Genomic DNA, 20,279 nt, shown 5'->3' with positions numbered 1-20,279 from the left:
TCTAATGCAGCGTTTCTATGTGTTGGTGTAATTTTGTGTGAGACGCAACCAGAGGTTCCATCAAGTGCTGCAGCCAAGCATAAGAAGACCCAGAACAGTCCACTGAGGTGTCTGCCTCTTTGCCTGGGCTGTCAAAGCTCACCCAGGGGCAGCATCGTGACTGGTCAGGGTTCATTGGATCAAAGAGGGTCTTCTCTGTCTAGCTCTGTGTTTTTGTGTATGATGCTTAGGACCACCAAGGCTGTGTTCAGAGAATGCTTTGATCAGCTTTGGCCCTGAGGGTGTGGCTAGGAAAGATGAGATAAAAGAATCATACACAGGAATGCAAATATGCCCAATCGGGTCACTAGGATTGCTGTAATGCAATAGCACAAACTAAAAGGCTTTCAAACAGAAATGCATTTTTATACTGCAGAATGTAGTGACGGAGGATGTATAGAGTGTATAGAGGAGGGATGATGACGTCAGAAGTCATGATCTGACAGCTGGGAGCGTAGTCCTACCCACAATGCAGTACTTGCGATTTCACAAAAGTCACAAAGGCCATTATAATGCACACTTCAAACATACAAGAATATTAAAGGACTAGAACTCAGAAGATTTATCTTATTTTTATTTAGTAAGTTTTTCAATCAAAGAATTTAGAAACTGTTCTTTGTTCTGAATGTGTAATTTCCTATATGAAAAGGCACTAACAAAGGAGCTATTCTGTAGGAAACAAACAAACAAAACCACCACCACCACCACCACCACCAACAACAACAACAAGAAAACAACATAGCTATGAGCGCAAAGCCTGCCGTTCTCGCCCTATGTAATGTGCTCATGTTGTCTGTGTTAGCTTTATCACAGGAAGCTATGACCGGACGTGCAAGGTGTGGGACACAGCATCTGGGGAAGAGCTGCACACCCTGGAGGGCCACAGGAACGTGGTTTATGCCATAGCCTTCAACAACCCTTACGGGTATGTCCCTTTATTCTCTCTCTCCTTCATCATTTGTGTATTCACCCCAACACCTAGTGGTTGATGACGTGAAGAAAAGAGGATTACGATTTATTGAGTTTCTGCTCTGTTCCTCAGAAGGCTTTTCAAGTCCTCTTCAATGTTCACTGCTTTCTGGTGCCAGTTTTCATAAAGGATACGAAGTTGAAGCACTTTCCCCAGCATCACTGTGTGGAGAGTTAACTAGAGTCAATGACGCTGACTCCCTGTCCTCGGAAGTTCCCGAGAAGTGGTTCTTACTCGTGTACAGCATTGTGTTGGTGGCGCGGGAGTATCTGACATTCATCTACTGTATAACATGGTTTCTTTCCTATACAAATGGGCATTCAGCCTCACGGGGCAGGAAAAAATATGCATATAGTAATAGGTTAAGCAACAATGCCAAGAACACTGGCAGCGCTTTCCAGGCCAATGTCTGGTTAGCTGACTCAGCACATTTCCAGGGCGCTCTGTTCTTTCTCATCACATGTTTCTAAGGCCCACGACACCATCTTCACCCCATCAGCCCATAACTGTGCCTGACTCTTCTGTAGTGAGGTTCTAAGCTTTGCAAGGGGTAGTTGTATAACCACAAACTATGTGCTTTCAACCTTACTTGTAGAAATGACTATCAAATTTAATTACAGAAAGCATTATAACAAACAAAAATAGCACCTACACTAATGAGGTGCAAAGAGAGTTGCAGTCTTTAATGATGGCTGATCAGGGAAATGTCAGAGAAGGTTCTTTCTAAATGAAGTTGTGGGTACAATCCAATGGATTCTGTCCTTCCATCTATTTAAGTTCTTTAAGTTTCTTATTCTATTTAAAAATTTAAAATACATGCTCAATTCACTTTTTTTTAATTTCAAATTTTAAAACACACACACACAGTCACACAGCAACAACCCAGAACCCCTCCTTACACACACACACACACACACACACACACACACACACACACACACACAAACACAAACACAAACATGTGGCAAGGTGGAGGCCAGAGGATATTTCCTAGGATTCTTTTTTCTTCTTCCACCACACAGGGGCGCAGAGGTCAACCTCAGGCTGGGCAGCAGATACTTTTCCTTACTGAACCTTTTCATCAAACCAAACCAAACTAGCCAACCAACCAACCAAACAAACAAAAAAACCAAACCAACTCAAACAACAACAACAATAACAACAAAGCTAAACGTTGTGGAGAGTCAGTCAGATTACTGATTAATTTGCTGACCTGGGGGTCAGTTGGCTTTCTGTCACAAGCATGCCACATGAGAGTATATATATTTGAGTAAAATTTCGCCATATGAGAGTATATATATTTGAGTAAAATTTCGAAGAATATTTTTTTTTTCTACAAATGACCCCTCAAATGATTTTTTCCATTAGTGAAGGTAGTTTTAGGAATCTGGCTTATTTAGAACACAACAGTAAATAGTTTAAGGATGAAGGGGAGGAAACCACAGAGACTTCTCCTGGTGTTTGGATGCCTTTAAAGGTGAATCCATCAGGCCTTAGCCTAAAGGTGGAAACCTGAAGGGAATACCAGGGAGGGAGCAGTGGCAGCATGTGGGCTTTCAATTGGTGGCTTGGTGGCTCGCCAGCTGCCCAGCAAGCCAGTCCGTCTCTGAAATGACTGTTTCCCACAGAGGGATGAAGGGCTGAGGTCAGCACATGCTGTGGAGGACACACTATCTTGCAAGGGCTGAGGTCAGCATGTGCTCTGGAAAGCACACTCTATCCTGCGGGGCTGGGTTGCTCACCAACGCTTGTGAATCCAGGAGCGGGACAGTGCGTGCGTGTGCTTTTGACAAGGATATCTGTGGCACACTGATAGGGCTGGAGGGCCACGTGAGGAGGCAATAGACAACCAGCCATCAGCTTGGAGCCTTCTTTGACAGAGTGGCAGAGGGAAACAATGGGGTCTGTAAGGTTGTTCGCACTTAGAATTTTACATCACAATTAAAACAATTGACATGCGAGCTCCTCCTGTCATTGTATCTTTTAAAAGAACTCCCCAATGCCTTAATTATGATGGCACAATCAACTTAAATTGGTACTATAAACTGATTACCTAGTATAATTAAATTGCAGATTAGCTTTGATGCATACATTTTTACATTATAGTGATAATTTTATGGTATTAATTAAACTCACTTGTAGAAATAAATTTTTTAATAGAAATTACAAATGATATTGTTTTAATACTGGTGTAATCGTTTAATTTTACTAACGTTCTTTAGCAGTTTATTAACAGGCATGATATCCTTGTGTCTGTGAGCAACATTTTCTGGAAAGAGGCATCTGTTCTGGTTCTTCTATTAAACTCTACCTATACTTCTGATGGAAATCCACACATCAAATTAGGAAAATAGTCATCCCAGCCCGATGACTTGTTTAGGAGCTAAAGCAGGGTTTTTCATTGTATATCATTGAACTTGGGGTTCAGAGAATGAGTTTGAGATAGCTCTCAAAAGAGTAAGATGGAGTAAATGTGTGTACCCACACATTTGTGCCTAAGTGTGCATGTGCTCACTTAGTGTTTGTGTGTTGTATATAACAAAGGGTAATTTTGACTCAATAATGTAATTCTTAAATCACTGAGCTATAATTATCATTTATGATATGTTATATATATGCTATTACATGTATACTATATATATATATCATATCTATATATCATAAATATATGACCCTATCAGTCTGCCAAAGCAATCCTTGTCAAAAGCATGTGTGTGTGTGTGTGCGCGTGCGTGCACACACATACACATTTGTTTTGCTTTTGTTTTTGAGACAGAGTTTCTCTCTGTAGCCTTGGCTGTCCTGGACTCACTCTGTAGACTAGGCTGGTCTTGAACTCATAGTGATCTACCTGTTTCTGCCTCCCTGAGTGCTGGAATTAAAGGAGTGTGAAACTGGGCCTGGGTATGATACGATGTCATAATGACATAAAGAAGAGTTTATCATGAAATGCAAATTGACCAAGAGATAATGGCAACTTGAGATCGATGAATTTGAAGGTAGTAAGACTAGCAAAATGCACTGAGGTGACTCAGAACGCTTTGAGCTCACGTTGAGTAGGAGTTGAAAGGTAGCAGAAGTGAAGGTAAAATGTGATGCCCTGGACCAGCTATCACAGGAGGAACCTTTATGAGACTCTGGAGCCTGATTGGCCTAGGAAGCTTTTGGGCACCCTGTGGGTGTTCACCATGATGATCTGTCCTCACGGACCCACATAAAGGTCCTTGCAAATGCACCAAGTGGGTGACCAGGGGAAAAGGCAGGACTTCAGTGTTAGTCTGGACAAATGTAAGTTCTGAGCCTGTCCAGAACACTTATAACTTTCTTTAGTGTATGTGATTTGGACCTTATGGACTGGTCCTTGTACTTTAAAAATGAATTTAAAGCAAGATAATTTGTGATGATAATGTAGGGACTGGGGTGCAGTTCAGTGGTAGAACACTTGCTCAGCCTAGGTAACAGCCTGAGTTTAGAAAAAAAAAGCTCTGGATAAACAAAAGAGAACAATTATTTCAGAGTCTTAAATAAAGTAAAATAGAATAGAATGCTAGACACAATGATGCATGTCAGGAGTCTCAACACCTAGAGGCTGAGACAAAGAATCCTGAGATCAAGGCCTATACTATGTAATGGACAAAACCAAACCAAACCAAACCAAACCAAACTACAAACCAAACCACCCAACCAAACCAAACCAAACTACCAAACCAAACCAAACCACCAAACCAAACCACCAAACCAAACTACCCAACCAAACCAAACCAAACCAAACCAAACTAAACCAAACCAAACCACCAAACCAAACCAAACTACCAAATCAAACCAAACCAAACCACCAAACCAAACCAAACTAAACCAAACCAAACCACCACAAGTAGAGTCCAAACAGGTGGACATGACTTTCTGAAAAGGATAAATATGGATTGGCAGATGAAATGAAAGCCTTCAATGCTAAGATGGAAGGATAATTAGGATGACCTATGTATGCCCTTTGGGGAAGGACTATATCCTTGTCCTAAATTCAACACAACCTTTTGTTTGAAAGGACTCAAGTCTTTGTGTGCATGAGCATGCACACACACACACACACACACACACACACACACACACACACACACACACACACACACACGTGCAGTACCTGTGGAGACCAGAAGAGGGCATTGGAGCTACCTGATGCTGGTGCTGGGAATTAAACTCAGGTTCTCTTCAAGAGCAGTACATACTCTTAACTCCTGGGCTGTCTTTCCTGCCTCAATACATTGCTTTCTCACGTAGGTTCTGGGTCTCGAACTCAGGTCTTTATGCTCATGTAGCAAGTGCTTGGACCAGGTGAGCCATCTTTTCTGCCCACAGGATGCCAGTATTCAATCAATGCTCTCTAAATTCCTCTACGACATCAACAATTTGGTAGTATTTTCTCAAGGAATCACTGAGGTCAGCTTCTCAAAAATCTCATCAACCATGTTCTTAGATTCATCTCTGTGACCCTTTTCCTTGTAAATTTAGTGTTACCCTTTTGAACACATATAACAGAGCTCATGTCCATACAGCTAAGACTACACATCCTTGGGACTCATGGGGCTAATTTTCTCAAGTTAAATTGTTATGCTAATTCAAAAGTTGTTATAATTACAAAAATATATTGATACCTTTCATGTGGCATCTTTAACATGCACACATCTGAATCCATACCATTAAACACGAGACCTCGATTTCTCTATTTATTGGCACAAAGATGAAATTGCTCACTGTTTTAAGAGTGCGGTGTGTGCCTAAGTAAGTTGACCGCTAGCCGTGCATGTCTAGTCTGACTGATAGTCATGTACGTCTAGTCTTAGTTCGGCATATTACGCAAGGAATTGGTTTCTAAAATGCAGACTTTTAATATTTACAGTGACAAAATTGCCACAGGGTCTTTTGACAAGACCTGTAAACTCTGGAGCACAGAGTCGGGAAAGTGTTACCACACCTTCCGGGGCCACTCGGCGGAGATCGTGAGTACCTCGGACATCCCGCAGACTCTTCGCATTGCTTTTCCTCTTGCGGCCCTGCTCTTCCTCTTAGGGCCCCGTCTGTTGAGTGAGTGGAGATCGCTTTTACATTGAGTTCCCAAACTTTGACCTAACAGTCTAAGTCCGTATGCATCATCCATGGCTGAAGAGACGTAATTCTTACCACTTAAGATGGAACCACTGGCAGATACGGTTAATAAAGCCTGCGCTAACTAAATAGTCACGCCACGTGACTGGCGTCTACGTGTGAGCGGAAGCCCCACTCTCTGGCTTTCACTTGCTTGTTGTCATTGAAGAACTGACTCAGTGAGGGTTGATGAAATTATTGCAATCGCTATAAAATAACCTCTGTGAATCACGTGGAATTGTAGGCTTATTATCTCATGTATTTCAATAGGATTCAGACTTGGGCAAGTTGTCCAATAAATGGCTGTCACTACTGGGAGGGGCCCTTGTGCCCTCCCCCTCTTCACCAATCTGTATCCTATCTTATGACAATCAGTGAGATAACTGGCACCTGTGGATCATGTGACGCCTCTTGAGCCCAGGCTACTTGGATTAGGTACAAACTTGGTTCTCAGCCACCTTTAGGTTCATGGCATATTCATTCAAGAAGGTGGTGGCCGGCTTAAGGAACTGTGTGGACACGAGACGTGGCAGGCACTCTGCTGTGGCATTTACTGTCCTCAAGCCACTGATGTATATTAGCTTACTTTTGTCCCTTAAAAGCCCCATTTTGAGACACAGCTAAGGCAACTGAGGCACTGACAGTAACTTAACCCAAGTTGAGGAAAGACATTATCTTTAGAAAGCAGCAGTGTCACCACACTCCCTTAGGGTTTTCCAACAGTTCTCTTTTATGTATGGATCCTATTACAACAGAAATATAATTTCATAGCCAACAGCATCTTTCTAACTGTTAACCATGTGTGAAGGGCCAGTAAAGGGCCTCAGCTGGTAAATACTTGCGTAGCAGCGTCACAGGGGTTTGCTTCTGAGCACTGCATATGCTAGAGGGGTCAGGCAGCCCTGTCATCCTAGCACCCAGGAGGCGGAGGTGGGAGAATCATGTCACCGTCATTCTTGGCTACATAGGGTGTCACAGGCTAACTTGGGCTCAAAAGAAACAAACTAAAACAACCAAACAAGCAAAAAACAAACAAACAAAAAACAAACAAAGAAACAAACCCTTCAAAGCTCTCTGCATACACACTCTTGTCAGTAGCTGTGGAATGCTTGATAGAACTGGACGCGGGGTTTTGTCACTGAGGACTTTTCAGTTCAGCAGAGGAGTAGACACATTACTGTCTAGGTTTGCAGATGCATAGGTACGGTGTCAGAAGTGTGTGGGGACCTCGGTGAGGTAATAGGAGTGGGGCAGCCAAGTGTCCTTGACCAGAGAAGGGGTGGGTCCTTCCAGACAAAGAGACCAGCACTGCTCTGTGCCCAGAGCCGTGCACCCACGGGGAGCTTTATTTTTAAGAATCTAGGTAGCTCTTTCTGGCCAGAGAACTCAACCTTCTCCTGAGATGTCATGGATGGAACATGCAATATGGATGTGGCACACACAAGCTGAGTTGCCTGCTACACTCACCCGGTCCAGGGGGAAGGACAAGGGGCTCTTGTGACACACAGCTTCCTGGGTTAATGACGTCATATCCCTATACATCTATATCCAGCCACAGCCAGAATATTAAGTGGAAGTGAATGAGTAGAAGAGGCAGTCAAAAGTCATATGGCCGACCTAAGGGGACTTACGTGATGTAGCAAGGAATCTGAGCTTTCTCTCGTGAGTAATGAATGCTAGGCCTCGGAGGCCTTCCTGCTGGGAGGGTCATGCCAGGCTTGACTCTCTGAGACTGTCATTTTTAAACATTACAAAGGAGAAATGGAAGGCAGGTGAGACCCTATTTGGGAACTCTTACTTCTATCTAAGTGATCCACGATGGAGGCTGTCCTAAAGTAGATGAGAGAAAATGGAATCAAGTGAGAGGTACTTGGCTACCACCACATAGATCTGAGGAAAGAGTAGTTCAGGATGATTCCTTCTTTGGGAGTTTATGCTATTGGCAGTTCCCTTCCTTAAGTCTGAGCATAAGCTAAGAAGAGATCACATGACTTTTGAGCCTTAGTCAGACTGAGGAGAGATACCTGTGTGGGCTAACAAGCATCCTTTTGTCAGTCACACTATTCACATCACATCACAACCAAGAACAGGAGGACGACACATTAATAATGTGGATCTCCAGATTTAAGAAAGAAAAGCTCTTGGAGTGCCTTCACCAGCCACTACTATGCTGTTCCTGGCTCCCATGGGTGTATGACGAGGCAGGAAAAGTAGAGATCTGCAAGTCCTTGCTGAAGAGAGTTAATGTTAGGAGTTGGATGCACTTGTTAGATTGAAACAGCAGTGTGAGGATGCTGGAGGTAGTGATGCTCCCGGCACCATCAGTTGAACGGCGATGATAGGCCAGAGAATAAGGCAGAGGTCTCAAGGCGATGGAAGCTATCCTGGGACAAGGAGGGGACGGCAAGGGAGGGAGAAAGCTGAAAGCATTCAGGAATCATAACCAGAGATGGTCTACTTGGTGAGGAAGACATAGCCATAGGCACAGTTGCTAACGGGAAGGCCAAGGGCATGCGGTCTGGGGCCTACTAGGACTGCCTGCTGGAAGGCCATCCAGGACATGGCACTGACCTAGTGAGCTGGAAGTCACACTTAGACTGTGGTCCTAGCTGCAAGGACAGAGAGGTCCCAGCTTGAAACGCACAGGAGACGGGCTGTGCTGTGGCTCTCATTCTGTGTCACAGAGGCTGAAAGGGACACCTGTGACAGAGTGGGTGGCATGAGAAGAACAGGACTCTACCTAGAGAAGAATAGGTTTTTCTCATTTTTGGTGGCTTGCCAGGTTCATACACAAACTATTAAACCCAAATCTGCTAAGGCAGGCCCAGGAGTTTTCATGCATAACTAAAAGTTCAAAGCACCGTGTTTCTAAAGTTTCCCCCATCTCATGTGCTGTAGGTGTGCCTGTCATTCAACCCTCAAAGTACAGTGGTGGCTACCGGAAGTATGGACACGACGGCCAAACTATGGGACATTGAGAACGGAGAGGAAGTGGTCACTCTAATAGTATGTCCATGTCACTAATAAACCCCATCATCTGTGCTGACGCCTTTTGTTTATGACGTGAAGGCTATGTAAGAACGGAGAGGAAGTGGTCACTCTAATAGTATGTCCATGTCACTAATAAACCCCATCGTCTGTGTTGTGCCTTTTGTTTATGACGTGAGGGCTATGTTAGAAGAAGGTTCTTGAACCGCTGGCTTTGAAACTGTGGGAGATGCTACAGTTGCTTTGCTGACTCAGGTGAAGGTGCTGGGGAAACCAAAAGGGCTTTTGTTTTCTATTATGTAAGTTTCAGAACCTTAGCATCCCCTGTCCACCTGGCCGAAAGAAGATGGACACGGGCTGTGTTTGGGAGATGAAGAACTGAGCCATTCCGGAAGCTTCTCTTTGAGGAGCTTATGGTTCGCTCTCTGCACCCCCTTTCACGCTCAGCTTGGAATTCCTATGGGTTACAGAGAATGAGAGAACGCTCAGGGTAAGGGACGGGAGGCACAAAGACCAAAGAGCATGCCCCACAGGTTTCTCATCTTGCCTGTTACCACCACATGTCTGACATCTTTTTTGGACCTGTCACCTTCCACTTCATTCCACCCAGCCTAAGTGACCACAACTGAAATACAGTAACTCCTTATTGTAACGAGTGGGACCCATCAGATGGGGGGGGGGGGGATGGTTTCCTGGCTTCCTTGTCCTTTTAAAAGTATAAGAGAATTTTAAAAACTCGAGGTAAACAAATAAAAACAGGATACTTTATCTAAGAAAATTAAAAGTAAACTAAAACAAGAGGAGAAAAAAATCATTATTTTAAAAGGTATTTCAACAGCTTTTAAGTCTGAGGACCTAGCATCATTAATGTCAGTCCAGAACAGAGCTCCTCGATGATCACCCTTCCTTTCAGGAACATGCAGAGGGAAAGCTTTGTTTTAATTTATGTCTGTGGTTTCAATATATTTTTCCTCCTACTGACTCTGCTGTGCCTGTTTGGCAGACCGAGTCTGACTCTGCACATGCGCAGCCATCTGATGGTAGAAAGCACCGTACGCATGCCCCAAATCCCAGTGCACAGCTATGCTTCACCTCAGCAGCAAATCAATTTGTAAACGAGCCTTTAAACTATCTTCTTATTTACAAACATAATAAGGGGCCGCAGAGATATCTTGGCAGGAAAAGTCCGTCTAAAGTCTTTCTAACCACGAGACAGTGAGTTCAGATTCCTGGCATTCATGCACACATCAGGTGTATAGCAGGTTTCAAACCCCAATGCTTGGATGGTAGGGACAGGTGAGTCCTGGGCACCTGCTGGTCAGCCAGCCTCATCTAACAGTCAGTTCTATGTCTAGTGAGAGCCTCAGTCTTAAAAATATTAAGGTGGATAGTGTGATGGAGGAGGATATATGAAGTTGACCTCTGGCCTCCACAAATGCTTACACAGGGAAGTGAACCCAAAATTATGTGCACATATACATATACTATATATACACACACTAGCATATGCACATGTGCGCATGCACACACACACACACACACACACACACACACACACACACGGAGAGAGAGAGAGAGAGAGAGAGAGAGAGAGAGAGAGAGAGAGAGAGAGAGACAGACAGACAGACAGACAGACAGACAGACAGAGAAGAAGAGGAGAAGAAAAGAGAAGAGGAGAGAGGAGAGGAGAGAAGAGGAAAGGAGAGGAGATGAGATTAGATTCTAGCAGCTCAGAGGTTGAGATTGGAGGTCTGTGTGTTCAAAGCTATAGTGCAGAAGCAGAGCAAGGGAAAAATAATAGAAATAAAAGTATTTAATAGTTTATTTACTGAGATAATTAGGTAAATGAAACTCATACTCCAAACAAGATCTTCTTCCCAGATTCTCAGGATTCGCTGTAGGAGGAACTCCTTCCTATGGTCTCATGCAGGGGGCTGCTCAGGGCTAGCCTGTGAGGAGGCTAGTCACAGGCAGCCGCCCACCACTGACCAGCTCCCCATCACACCCTCACATCTCCCGTTTTAAAGCTAGTAGATTATCCCGTCTACTGTTTTCTTTGCCCACCACTTATTATCATGTCTGCACGAAGCCGTCCCTTTCTGGGTCTTTTGAGGACAATGTAAAAGATCCCTTCTAGTTTCCCAAAATGTATTCTTTTATTTTTAAAACGACCCAGTCCTGCCCTACAGCATCTTCATTGTTCTGCAGTGAACCTGCCATAAGTGTGTCAGGCAATGCGCTCTGCTGATCTGCTGTGCAATGTCACCAAATTCTGGTCTTTTAACCTTCTTGTCCCCTTGCAGAGAAAGCTGTGTACATGCGCAGCCGCGCCCACCTCGCTCTTATCTCTGTGCTCTTATCTACACATGTATATGACTGTACCTGTTTATTTTTCCAGGGCCACTTGGCGGAAATAATTTCCTTGTCGTTTGACACCTCAGGGGACAGAATCATCACTGGGTCCTTTGACCACACAGTTGTGGTATGGGATGCTAGTACTGGAAGGTGACTTTCTAGATTTTTTTTTTAACCTGTCTTGGGGGTTAAGAAGATTCTGTGTTATATATTACCTTCGCCGTGCCTAAACTAGTTGTGATTTACATCCTGAAGGAGTTTAATGCATAGTTGATTATTATTATTTTTAATGTGTTTTAGTAGTTTGCCTGCATATATGTATGAGCACCACAAACGTATCTGGTACCTTTGTGGTTGAAAGCCACCATGTAGGTGTTAGGAACCAATCCTGGGTCCTCTGTAAGAGCAGCCAATGTTCTTAACCATGAGCCATCTCTCCAGTTTCCATAGTTGATTCTGTAGTGTATTTCTGATCCACAAAGTAAGAGTTTCCCCACAATTCTGGGCAAATAATGCCAAACAGCAATATAAAGGAGAATGTTATGAAGATCCTGGTTGCATAGCTGTTATTTTCCCATGTACTATATACTCACATTTCAATGACATCTTGGTATGGTAGGCTGAATATCATGAATTCAAACTCATAGTTAATCCTCCAAAACTTAATTTAGCCCAAGAACTTAAATTTCTGTTCTAATGGTCTTGGGTCTTACTTGTTAAGAAGTTAGCTAAATTAGCATACTTGGTTTTGGAAAACTCCACTCTTGGACTCCAAATTTTGATAGAGGGATTCATTCCCAGTGCCATTATCCAAAATATTGAACAAGGCACCAGGGAAGGATGGGACTTTTAGCCATTTGGTGCACAGCGCCTGAATACTCACGAGTCTGTGGGGCCCACTCATGTGTTTCCATTCATTCGTGAATTACTTGGCTAATTAACTAGTTTTGGAGTCAGATTCCCATGTAGCTCAGGCTGGTCTCGAACTCTCTTTGTGGCTGTGGGTGATCTTGAACTTGCGTTCCTCGTGGTTCCATCTCCTGAACGCTGGGATTCTAGTCATGCACCCGCCACACCTGACTCAGATGCTGGAGGCTAAACCTAGAGTGTTCTTCCAGCCATCAGAGCGAGCCCTCTGCCTGCTGAACTACCTTCTAGCTGGAATCGTTGGTTTTAAGGCCATTTGTGGAGTTTTAGGCTGTCTTTATGAGTCATCGCCCATTCCTTTATAAAATGGGACTTTGTCCAGGTGGTGGTTGTGAACAGCTTTAGTCTAGCACTCAGGAAAGCAGAGGCAGGCAGACCCCTCAGTGTGAGGCCAGCATGGTCTACAGCATGAGTTCCAGGACAACCAGGGCTACACAGAGAAACCCTGTCTTGGAAAAACAAAAACAAAATGTTACTTTAAGTAAAGTTACAGTTTGAAATTTTTATATTAATTGTACATGTTTATATGTATAGTGTGATAATTCAATACATGTACAAACTGTTACATGATACAAACAGGGAAGTTACTCCATCTCCTTAAATACTGTTTTTCAGAGTTATACTAATTGTACATATTTATGGGGTGCACTGTGATATGTGAACATGTGACACGATATGTTACCGATCAAACCAGAAACCATTTGGGGCTGGAATAAGTCAGACACAATCATATCTATCTTTTAAAATAAAGATTCATTTTTATTTTATGTATATGAGTGTTTTTGCATTCATGCAATGAGATTGTACAGCACCTGCCTATCTGGTGCCCAGGGACTGGTTACAGGAAGTTGTGTGCTGCCATATGGGTGCTGGAAACCGATCACATTTTCTAGGCACAGTGAGTGACTTTACTGTTGAGCCTTCTCTCCAGCCTCAGTCACAAGATCTTTGATTACTTAAGATATTTGTGCATATTTATTGAAATTAGTGTTCCCTTTTTCAATAACAGTAGAACTGTTTCTGTTTAATTATCAAATATGTAAATACTACATTTAGTTCGCACACACGAGCCTAGCCGTGTATGTTGTAATAAAGCACCTATGGTCATTAGTTCTTACTGTGAACCTAACACAACCCAGAGCTGTGGTCCTCAGCCTTCTTAATGCTGCATGCAACCCTGTAGTACAGGTCCTCATGTGGTGGTGACCTCCAACCATTCAATTATTTCCGTTGCTACTTCACAACTCTAATTTGCTACGGTTACAAATTGTAATGTAAAAAAAAAATTGGAGATAAAGGTTTGCCAAAGGGGTTACAACCCATAGTTGAGTACCCCTGACCCAGAGTCATCTGAGAAGAGAGACTCTAAGTGAGGAATTATTTAGATGAGGATGGCCTCTGGGCATGTCTGTGGGAGAGTGTGTTGACAGAGGTAGAACTATCCTACCCTGGATGTGGGCAGCATCATTTCCTGGGCTGGGCCCTAAACTGTATAAGAGTGAAGGAAGCTAGCTGAGCTAGTGGGAGGCCTGGGGTGCAGGGTGCCAGTTGTGCTGGCTTCCCTTTGGGATGTGGCCATCTGTCTGAGTCCCTGCCTTTGCTTCCCTGAAATGATGGGCAGCAACCTGGAAGGCTCAGCCGAATAAGCACTTCCTCCCCTATACTGCTTTCTCCTCAATGGTTTGTCATAACAATAGAAGCAGAGCCAGGACAACAACTTTTACCACTTGTGGCTATTTCTGTCTTTCAGGAAGATGCACACTTTAATTGGCCACTGTGCCGAGATCAGCAGCGCCTTGTTCAATTGGGATTGCTCTCTCATATTAACGGGTTCCATGGACAAGACCTGCATGGTGAGCCCAGAGTCAGTCTTGCTTTGCACAGTGTCTCTGTCCTCTGTACTGTGGCAAGTACTCATCACAACACTAACAGAGTCCAAGGAGGACATACAGCTAAGTGTTGGTTTATAAACAGTGATTGCTCATTTTTATTTTGTTTACAGGAATTATGAAATAATTTTGATTGCTTCAGAAGCAATAAAGGTCTTGTTTGAAAAGCTACATTAGTTTTATCCAGCATCCTGCTGTTTATTTTGTATGCATAGTTAGTATTGGCGTGACCCCAAGGAGCCTCCAATAAGTTTCTTCCTGCCATAGTGTCTCGTCTCTTGAAAAAGAATTACTGAGAGGTGATAATCTCTCGTCACCCGATTTTATACAAAAGCTCTTTGAATTTCATGATGTACTTTTCATTCTTTGTCATCAAAGTTTGGGATCCAAACCCCTAATGATGCTTGTTACAGAAATGATCCTTTCATGCCAGTCTCTGAAGCATACCTCTAAGGTTGATTTTTCTTTCCTTAATATTGTAGATATTTCAAATGTCTCCACTTTGATTTTTCTGTGTCCAGATGGTTGGCCATGGTGTTAGGTTGTAAATCAAGGTATAATTAGCTGATCAGAGAGAATTATATGCATCCTTTTAGCACAGTTCTTTAGCAAAACACATTCATATCATGAGGTTCACTGGGCATCCTCCCACTTTGGGAAGGAATTTAGTTGCTTAGTTGATAGTTTATATTTCTCTCAATTTCAGCTGTGGGATGCTACGAGTGGGAAATGCATAGCAACCTTAACAGGCCACGATGATGAAATACTAGACAGCTGCTTTGACTACACTGGGAAACTTATTGCAACAGCTTCTGCTGATGGTAAGTTGTCTGTTGACTACTTTAGTTACCGAGGAATTTATGCTTTCCTTGGAAATGGTGCCTGACTCTGTACCTTGCTCCTAGGCAACTACAATATCATCTGATGATCATATGTTTTTGATCCTCAGTCCTCATCCTGATTTTGTGCCATTGCCCTGATCATTGTGTATGATGCCACTTGGTAACTACAAATGGTGCTACAGTACTGTGTGCCCCGGTCCTTGATGATGCACAGTATCCGTGACGTTTTCCTCATGTCCATTTTCCAACACTATGATCTTGAACATCACTTTGATGACCAGCTGTGGCCTTACACTGAATAGTTACATGTATGGTAACTATGTTTCATCTCCTTGAATACCACTCATGATGCTGTTCACTGTGTGAATGACACATTCTAAGAATGTTACATGTGAATGCGTGTCCCTTCCATTCTATCTACAAATAGCAGTACATTGTCATCTCACTGATGATCATCATTCACGAGAACCCACAATGTCAGCAATACTCTCTGGATGGGCATGTTTTATGCCACGGTGTGTCAGTCATAAGTAAAAAACAAAAAACAAAAAAACAAAAAAACAAAAACAAAAAAAACAAACAAAAAAAAACCACCTCTGATACTACAGTAAAATTTGCAAATTCTTGAAATTTATGTCAGGTTACTTGCCACATTTACTTCATCTACCTGATGATGCTTGCAGTATATGTATCTACATGAGATCTACTGGCAGTTTCTTACTCTATATTAATACATATATTATATGTATATATATATACATGATCTCTACTGACAGTAAATTACTTTATATGATGCTTCAATATATATCTACATGATATTTATTGATAATATCCTATTCCATATGATTTTGTGTATATGTGTGCATGATCTCTATCTACTGATAAAATCATACTCTATATGTTACTACATATATATATGTATATATTTACATTATCTATATTGATAATATCTTTATACTCAGTACAGATAATCTCAATGTCACATAATCCATTGAGTAATGGTAATATATCTGTATCATCTCTTTTGCAACTGAGTTTATAATTGCACTGACTGTATCAGCTATGGATAATGCTCGTGTATCTCCTTGAAGCTCATCCATGATGCTGTATCAATATGTCATCCCTTTGCCATTTATATGACATTGTATTTCTACATAATCTCTAATGATAGTGCATAATTATATTCTATATGTAATATGTATGACCACTATGCATCATGTTACACTGTAGATATACACTTTGTTTATTTTTATTTTTGTTTTGTTTACTTTTTAAAAATTAATTTATTCACATTACATCTAAATTGTTATCCCACCCCTTGTTTCCTCCCATTCCTCCCTCCCTCCTGCTTTAACCCTGTTCCTCTCCCCTGTGTCTGGGACTGATAGGGACCTCTTCCCCCTCTGTATGATCATAGGGTATCAAGTCTCTTGTTGATAGCCTGTTATCCTTCCTTTGAGTGCCACCGGGCCTCCTCATCAAGGGGACGTGGTCAAATATGGGGCACCAGAGTTCCTGTGAAAGTCAGTCCCTGCTCTCCACTCAACTGTGGAGAATGTCCTGTCCATTGGCTTGATCTGGGTAAGGGTTCGATGTTTACTGCATGTATTGTCCTTGGTTGGTGCCATAGTTTGAGCAGAACCCCTGGGCCCAGATCCACCCATCATATTGTTCTTCTTATAGGTTTCTAGGACCCTCTGGATCCTTCTATTTCCCCATTTTCCCTCACTTCTCTCACCTAGAGTCCCAATAGGATGTCTTCACATCTATCCCAATTTCCTGGTAAGTAAAGACTTCCATGGAACATGCCCCTTGGGCTAGTGTCCAATTATGAGTGAGTATATATCATTTGAGTCTTTCTGCTTCTGGGTTAACTCACTCATTATGATCCTTTCTAGTTCCATCCATTTGTCCACAAATTTCGGGAATTCCTTGTTTTTTAATAGCTAAGTAGTATTCCATAGATAAAGAAACTGTGGTACATTTACACTATGGAATACTACTCAGCTATTAAAAACAAGGAATTCCTGAAATTCGTGGATATACACTTTAAGATACTACATATGGTACTGTATCTGACTTCCTTTCTTCTTTGGCAACCATGTGTAATCATACTATGCTATGGGTGAAACTCTCTGGTGACATAGATTGATGTGGCTGATGTCTACTCCATATACATGACAAAAACATATGACAAATATGGTGTGCCTCATATTTAAGTTTTATGTTATACTATGGTCTTACCGTGACATATTATGATACATATGTTATACCATGCCATTATTCATGTCTCTGATAGCATTGTAGGCATGCAAACTCTATTTTTACCCCATTTTTGATATAATGTTGTATGATGATATTATGTTATTTGTGATGTCTATATATTCTACTCTATGTTAATCATGAATTTAAATATCATATGTGATATAAGTATATAGTTACATCTTCTTTTGGATTACCATAAAGAATGGTATTTAAGCTCTGTGTGGTGGCCACTTTAATCCCAACAAAGAGACCCTTAGAGAGCAAAGACCCTCTTGAGTTCTTCACACAGTAACTATTAAATAATAAAGAAGTCTTTAACCCCACAGGTCTTGGGGAACTTGTTCTAGGCATCAAGATATAATATAGAGATTTGATAGCTTTTACTTTTGTATCTTATTGCAGTAGTTTCTATACGTGGAGTGAGTAGAATTGTGAGCTCATTGTTTCCCATGCCCATATCCATATGACACTGTGTTTCTCCCATTGGACTGGACTGGGAACCTCTCTATTTGTGAACTCTGTCTATTCTTTGGCCAAGACCACACAGTCCTTACTATGACATAAAGAAAATGTTGGGCTGGGCATGGTGGCACAGGCCTTTAATCCCAGCACTTGGGAGGCAGAGGCAGGTGGATCACTGTGAGTTCTAGGCCAGCCTCTTCTACAAACTGAGTCCAGGACAGCCAAGATAACACAGAGAAACCCTGTCTCAAAAAGCCAAAAAAAAAAAAAAAAGTTGGTATCAGGAAAGAAAACTTTTCCAAATGTTGTCCTTGGAAATTATTTTAGTTCTCATTGGTCCTTAACTTGCTTCCCTGTCCTCCTTTTTTGGCGATCACACCCCTTAGATCACAATAAACACTATAAACGTGTCCGTTAGGACTCACCTCAACTAAACACTGTTATGCTGTGTAAGTGTAGGAATTTGTATGAATGAAATCAATGCCATAAAATCAATCATTGAAATATCACTTGTTGTAGCATAGCTCTGTAACTTTGAACAAAGGTTGTTACAAGCAAGGGCTAGAGAAAGGGCTCAGAGGCAGGCAGGTCTCTGTGAGTTCCAGGCCAGCCTGGTCTCCATAGTGAGTTCTATGCATCAAGATATGATATGTGGATATGTTATTTCTGTGACAGCATCTGGTACCACATATTACACTGCGCAATGAACTGCTTTCTTTCTTCCCAGTGATCATGTATAACAATACACTAACTTTGCCATGTCCTTAAAGCTCTTAGTGATGCTATACTTCATATGTGTAAGATGTTTGACGTCTTACAAGCTGCCACACAGTATTCCATTATTTAGTGATGTAATGTGTGATTCAGTATCATATATTTTCTATCACTTTAAAATCTGCATAAGAGGGGCTGGCAAGATGGCTCAGTGGTTAAGAGTGCTTGCTGTTCTTGAGGAAGATTTAAACTTGGTCCCCAGCACTCATGTTGATTGGCTCACAAGTGCCTGCAACTTCAGTTCCATTGGCTACAACATTCTCTTCTAGTCTCCACTGGCACCTGCACTCACCTATAATATGTACCTACAGAAGATGCATACAAATACTCATAATTAAATAAAATGAATCTTTAAACCATCTGCTTAAGCTGCCATCCTGAATGCATAGCACATGCTTGAGAACGATGTGTGATTCTACACAATATTGCATACCCATAGCAAACACCTGCAGGCTTTAGGCTGCATCTAGTCCTTCATGGCATTGCATGGAGTTGTGTGGTTCTTTTACCTCACTGATCCATTGGCTCATATTTCAATGTCAGTAGACTGACTCTGTCAACTATGTATGATGCCAAGCTATAACCTGTGTCATGGTTTTGTTTTTTAGAATTGTGTGGGCTAATACATAAATGCTCCTCTTTCTTGATGAGCACACATAATTTACACTGGCACATACATCACGCCCTTGGAAACACTCTATGATTTTATGTTGTAGTTTATCTTACTGTAGAAAATTCAGTGTAGTTATATAAAGCAAGGCAGGACATAATCCTTCACACACATTTGTTACATAAGATGTTCCATTGCATAGAATATTGGAAGTTACTCAGCAGCAATTGCTGGGGACAGGGTTGGAGGATCAGCAGGCTGAGGAATGAAGAGTTTCCTGAAGTACAAGTTCAATTCCTGTTTTTATTTTTTGTTCCCTGCTGATCATTACAGTATCAACTCTGTTCTTTCATAGTTCCACAAAACATTATTTCCAAACAATCTCTTCTTATTTTGAAGTAGTCTAAAAACGTCCTCTGATTCTGTGCATTGAGATCTAGAACACTCTTGTTTATCTCCAAAATGATAGTTTTTGTTTTGTTTTGTTATTTGAGGTTCTTAAGTTTGGATTAGTCAAAGATTAGTCAACACAGGCTGGTCTAACTGCTGTCCCCAGAGAGCTGAAGTGTAATAAAGTAGCAAAAGCTGCCGCCTTCAGGACACAGAGGTGGGAAATGATGGAGGTGGGAACTGGACCAACCCAGCAGTCTGACCGCTGAGTTCTGTCTTGTCCTGTCTCATCATGCCATCGTGGCTGTGACGTCATGGGGAGTCTGTGCAGCACATAATTTATTTCAATTCCCAGTCTTCCTTTTTAAGGTGCCCCCGCCCCCCAATTTCTGTGTTGCTGGGTGTGAATCCTTCCAACCATGCACATTATGTTTGTAGTCATATCAATTCTAAAATAACATTTAAAAATCATTTTATCTACCTCATTATTTCTTACTCCATATATCACACCTTCTACTTGGGAGCCCAAGATCTTTTCCGACTGTGCCAGAGACAGAGAGCAAGTCCTGTGCTCTCTTCTGCGGTGGGACAGCTCGCGTTTAGAGGGCTGAGTCTGGCTCTTGACC

General features: G+C 42.0%; 1 protein-coding gene across 3 annotated transcripts in view; it reads left to right on the top strand.

The window, feature by feature from the left end:
* Positions 1 to 20,279, top strand: part of DAW1 (dynein assembly factor with WD repeats 1) — a 52,690-nt gene that overhangs the window by 28,004 nt on the left and 4,407 nt on the right. For all 3 annotated transcript variants that reach the window (XM_084780640.1, XM_084780641.1, XM_084780639.1), the window contains exons 5-10: positions 842 to 964; positions 5,907 to 6,006; positions 9,050 to 9,157; positions 11,538 to 11,644; positions 14,172 to 14,274; positions 15,017 to 15,131. In XM_084780640.1, the coding sequence (XP_084636766.1) occupies positions 842 to 964; positions 5,907 to 6,006; positions 9,050 to 9,157; positions 11,538 to 11,644; positions 14,172 to 14,274; positions 15,017 to 15,131 (656 nt within the window). The remainder of the gene's footprint in view (positions 1 to 841; positions 965 to 5,906; positions 6,007 to 9,049; positions 9,158 to 11,537; positions 11,645 to 14,171; positions 14,275 to 15,016; positions 15,132 to 20,279) is intronic.

The sequence above is a fragment of the Acomys minous genome (genome assembly GCF_964271855.1).
Source record: "Acomys minous genome assembly, chromosome: 4".
NCBI classification, from domain to species: domain Eukaryota; kingdom Metazoa; phylum Chordata; class Mammalia; order Rodentia; family Muridae; genus Acomys; species Acomys minous.
Note: the sequence above shows the minus strand (reverse complement) of the source record. Positions and strands in the feature narration are given on the sequence as shown.